The following is a 4,500-nucleotide window of genomic DNA, read 5'->3' as shown; positions in this document are numbered from 1 at the left end:
GATATTTTTATGACTTATGGAGAAAAACGATTAAAAGAGAATTGTGCTGATAACATGTTATAAAAAAAAAAAGAGAATAAAGAACAAAGAGAATGAGAGAGCGTATTTTATTGATTGATCGGAATCATTTTTATAATACTTCTCCATAGTCTATATTTATAAACATAAAAAGTATAAATGAAATAGAACTCTACTTCTAATGACTATTAGAATTTAAAGTATATCAAAACTTATCTAGATCTTAATGGACATCTGCTTAATAAAATATTCATAACACTTTTATCTTACATTGTTTTTTCCCAATAGAATGCATTTATATAATTTTTTTTAGTTGAAATTAACTTAGAGGTGCTTATGGCCGGGCTAGGTTAATGCAATATATCTAGATCAATTTTTCAAGTCTGGGCCCAACCCAAAAAATGAACTTACTTTTTTGCCTAAACTCGATCCAATTTAAGAAAAGTAAACCCGGGCTCAATCATATTTGATTTTTTAGATTAGTTTTCATTTAAAAATAATTTTTTAAACATAATACCCTAAATGCACTAAAAAATGCTAAAATAAAAGTTTTCTAACAAATACATTAAAAAAATATTTATACTAAAAACCACTACTATAAATATAATAAATATTTTTTTATATTAAAAAACACAAATAAATATGATAAATATTTTATTATATTAAATATAATTTTTAAAGTCGATTCAGTCTTAGCTCGATTAGCATGAGCATTGTTGCCAATGCAAGAAGACGTGGGTTCGAATGCGTTGAAGCACGTTATCCTCCTATTTATAGGTTTGGAGGGACTATGGATAGTTCTAGGCATTATGTCAAAAAAAAAAAACAGATATAATCAGAACTTATAATGAGATTATTTAAAACATATATAAGTTTTAAAATTTTATATTTTTAGTTGGGTTATTTAGTTGGGTAAGTTTTCTTTTAGGTTTTGGGTAATAGATTTAATTTTTATTGGAGTTAGTGGTTTAATATGAATATATATAATTATTATTTAACATATATAATTAATATAATATTTTTATAACATAATATATTCGAGCTGGACAAGCTAAGCTCGAGCCACAAAATCTTACCCAATGTACAACCCATATAAAAAATAAATCTTAAATTTTATCTAAACTAATTCTTCAACATTGTATTTTTATCCAAATTCACTCATAAACATAAACAAAACCCAAATTAATTTTGGTACCAACTTTTAAATAATAATCCAAAAAACTTTTTTCTTCTCTCATTTAAGTCGCCGACTAACAAAGTACCAAACATTCACGCGCTCTCACTGTACATCCTTTTACTGCTCGAAACGTGTCCCCCCACAACATTATATATACTCGCTCCCTTAAACTTCCGCTTCTTCATCCAAATTTCCCGGGAAAAAAAACCGTTTTCGGAACCAAACTGAACCGTCTCCGGCTCCATCGTTTCATTCCTCTTTTATTTTCCGTTCTTCGCCGCGGGATTCCGTACCCCCTCTGCTACCACCACCGAAAATGGAGGCCCGCTGGAGATCGTCGGCTAAACCCGTTCAAGCTCCGAAAACAACGAAAACGGTTTCTTTTGAGGAAGTTTCCGGCGAAGCCTCCTCCTCCGAAGCATTGCCTCTCTCTTTACATCTAACGAATGCTGTGTTCTTCTCGCTGTTTTTCTCTGTGGTTTATTTTCTTCTTTCCCGTTGGCGTGAAAAGATCCGTACTTCCACGCCCCTTCACCTCGTCAACCTTTCAGAGATCGTCGCGATTTTCGCTTTCATCGCCTCGTTTGTTTATCTTTTGGGGTTCTTCGGGATTGATTTCGTTCATTCTTTGATCCTCCGACCGTCGACTGACCTGTGGAATTCCGAGGACGAAGAGGAAAATGAAGCTTTGCTTCGTAAAGAAGATGCTCGTAAAATCCCTTGTGACCAAGCTCTTGATTGTTCGGTAACCTCGGCACCAATTATATCTGCCCAGAAAGTTGTCGATGAAAAGCCTGTGAAATTAACAACCGAGGAAGATGAAGAAATAATTAAAGCCATCGTGGCGGGAACAACTCCTTCATATTCTTTGGAATCCAAATTAGGTGATTGCAAGAGAGCGGCTTCCATCAGGCGTGAGGCATTAGGGAGAATAACCGGGAAGTCGTTATCGGGATTACCCTTGGATGGATTCGATTATGAGTCAATTTTAGGACAGTGTTGTGAGATGCCGATTGGGTACGTACAGATTCCCGTGGGAATTGCTGGGCCGTTGTTGCTTAATGGAAAAGAGTACTCGGTTCCTATGGCAACCACAGAGGGGTGCTTGGTGGCTAGCACTAATAGGGGATGTAAGGCTATTCATTTGTCTGGTGGTGCTTCTAGTTTTCTATTGAAAGATGGGATGACTAGAGCTCCTGTTGTAAGGTTCGGCACCGCCAAAAGGGCAGTTGATTTAAAGTTTTATTTGGAGGATCCTGAAAATTTTGAGACCTTGGCTGTTGTTTTTAACAGGTTTGTTTTATATATTTTTCATTTCTTGGTTGATGCATTTAAGTTCGAGCTAATGTGGGTGCTGGTTTTTTGTTTCAGATCAAGTAGATTTGCTAGGCTTCAAGGTATTAAATGTGTCATTGCAGGGAAGAATCTTTATTTGAGATTCACCTGCAGTACTGGCGATGCTATGGGGATGAACATGGTTTCAAAGGGTGTCCAAAACGTTTTGGATTTCCTTCAAACTGATTTCCCTGACATGGATGTCATTGGCATCTCTGGTGAGTTTCATTTCCATGAACAAATAATTATATATAGTTCTTCATTTTCATCCTTTGAGCTAGACCATTAAACTATTATGGATATAGGAAACTTATGTTCCGACAAGAAGCCCGCGGCGGTAAATTGGATTGAAGGACGAGGCAAATCTGTTGTCTGCGAGGCCATCATTAATGGTGATGTGGTGAGGAAAGTCTTGAAGACTAGTGTGGAATCTCTTGTGGAGCTTAACATGCTTAAGAACCTTACAGGATCCGCCATGGCTGGAGCTTTGGGTGGATTCAATGCCCATGCTAGTAACATTGTCTCTGCAGTTTACATTGCCACTGGTCAAGATCCGGCTCAAAACATCGAGAGCTCTCATTGCATCACGATGATGGAAGCTGTCAACGAGGGCAATGACCTTCACATCTCTGTTACGATGCCTTCCATCGAGGTAATTGACAGTGTTACTGTCCGATTATCAAATTACATATCGAAGTAAAACTAGTTATTTGTTAATAATCTTGAAACAACTTGAAAAAAAAATCCAAAATTGAAATGACTTGAACCTGAATGACCAAAACCCGTAATGGCCCCTCAAACCCGAATTGACACGATTGACATGATTGACAAGTCTGGTGGTGTTCATGTAAATGCTGAATTATCTTTGTTTTGCTATGTGATTTATCTATTAGGTTGGCACGGTTGGTGGTGGAACTCAACTTGCATCTCAGTCAGCATGTTTGAACCTGCTAGGGGTGAAAGGTGCTAGCCAAGAGTCACCAGGTGCAAACTCAAGACGGCTTGCAACCATAGTAGCTGGTGCAGCCCTTGCAGGGGAGCTGTCACTCATGTCAGCACTGGCAGCTGGGCAACTAGTTAAGAGCCATATGAAGTACAATAGGTCAAGTAAGGATGTTTCCAAAACTTCTTAGACAAACACCTAATAATATATATATATAGTATGATGAAAAGGCTTTGTCAAAAGCCTGAAAGAAAAATTAGTGTAGAAGTTGAAAATCCCCCATAGTTTATAAGTGTATCGAAAGCTAAGGAGATACACATCATCATCATCATCATCTCCTTGTAATTTACTTTGTATTTTGTTATTTTCTTCTTACTATTAAAGCAAATGTGTAATCCTAGAATTGTGTAAAATGATAGAATTGTTAATTTAACTCTTTCTTTTTCTCTTCATAGATTCTACATATTATAATCTTCTCTGCTATATTATTACTATCCTTAATTCATATCTTTTAGAAGTATTATGACCTTTTTCAACAAAATTTTAAGGGTTGATGTACTATTTGCCCCCCAAAGTTGCACTTAATTATCACTTTACCCCAGCTGTTAAAGGTGTTAAAAAAGAGACGAAAAGATAATAAAAACAGGATTGAAAACTTCAGGTACCAAATTGATAAAAAAATTCTTTAGGTACGAACATAATATTTGGGTGTAACTTTGGGGGCAAATATGCATTAACACAAATTGTAATTGATAGGAATGGGTCATCTGCTCAATCTAACCTCATGTTCAAATATATAAAGAGAGAGGTATTTCATGAGTCGAGTTAGATTAATTTTGAATTGAGTTTATACATTTAAACATGACTTAGTTATATGAACTTAAAATTTTGCCTAAAGCAAAATTGGAGAACTCATCACCCATGCTTCCAACCCCAAAAATACTTCGCTGACACACAATATCTTCGCCACCATCCCGACTCGCGATACCCAATGTGGCTTTCCTCACTTGGGTAAGTTACAAGGATG

At 36.1% G+C, this 4,500-nt stretch overlaps 1 protein-coding gene across 1 annotated transcript; it reads left to right on the top strand.

Annotated features, from left to right (window-relative positions):
• The first annotated feature begins 1,290 nt into the window (after positions 1 to 1,290).
• LOC107898896 (3-hydroxy-3-methylglutaryl-coenzyme A reductase 1-like) lies at positions 1,291 to 3,925 on the top strand. The gene is made up of 4 exons (XM_016824466.2): positions 1,291 to 2,488; positions 2,567 to 2,748; positions 2,836 to 3,182; positions 3,424 to 3,925. Exons 1-4 carry the CDS (start codon positions 1,512 to 1,514, stop codon positions 3,661 to 3,663), a joined length of 1,746 nt encoding a protein of 581 aa, XP_016679955.2. The 5' UTR covers positions 1,291 to 1,511; the 3' UTR covers positions 3,664 to 3,925.
• The last annotated feature ends 575 nt before the right edge of the window (positions 3,926 to 4,500 follow it).

The sequence above is a fragment of the Gossypium hirsutum genome, chromosome D04 (assembly GCF_007990345.1).
Source record: "Gossypium hirsutum isolate 1008001.06 chromosome D04, Gossypium_hirsutum_v2.1, whole genome shotgun sequence".
Lineage (NCBI taxonomy): Eukaryota > Viridiplantae > Streptophyta > Magnoliopsida > Malvales > Malvaceae > Gossypium > Gossypium hirsutum.
Note: the sequence above shows the minus strand (reverse complement) of the source record. Positions and strands in the feature narration are given on the sequence as shown.

Excerpts from the sequence above, each read along its gene's own strand:
- LOC107898896 (XM_016824466.2), top strand. The coding sequence starts at position 1,512 with ATGGAGGCCCGCTGGAGATCGTCGGCTAAACCCGTTCAAGCTCCGAAA. Across the intron at positions 2,489-2,566 it reads TTGGCTGTTGTTTTTAACAG|ATCAAGTAGATTTGCTAGGC; the intron begins GTTTGTTTTATA and ends TTTTTGTTTCAG. Across the intron at positions 3,183-3,423 it reads TTACGATGCCTTCCATCGAG|GTTGGCACGGTTGGTGGTGG; the intron begins GTAATTGACAGT and ends TTTATCTATTAG.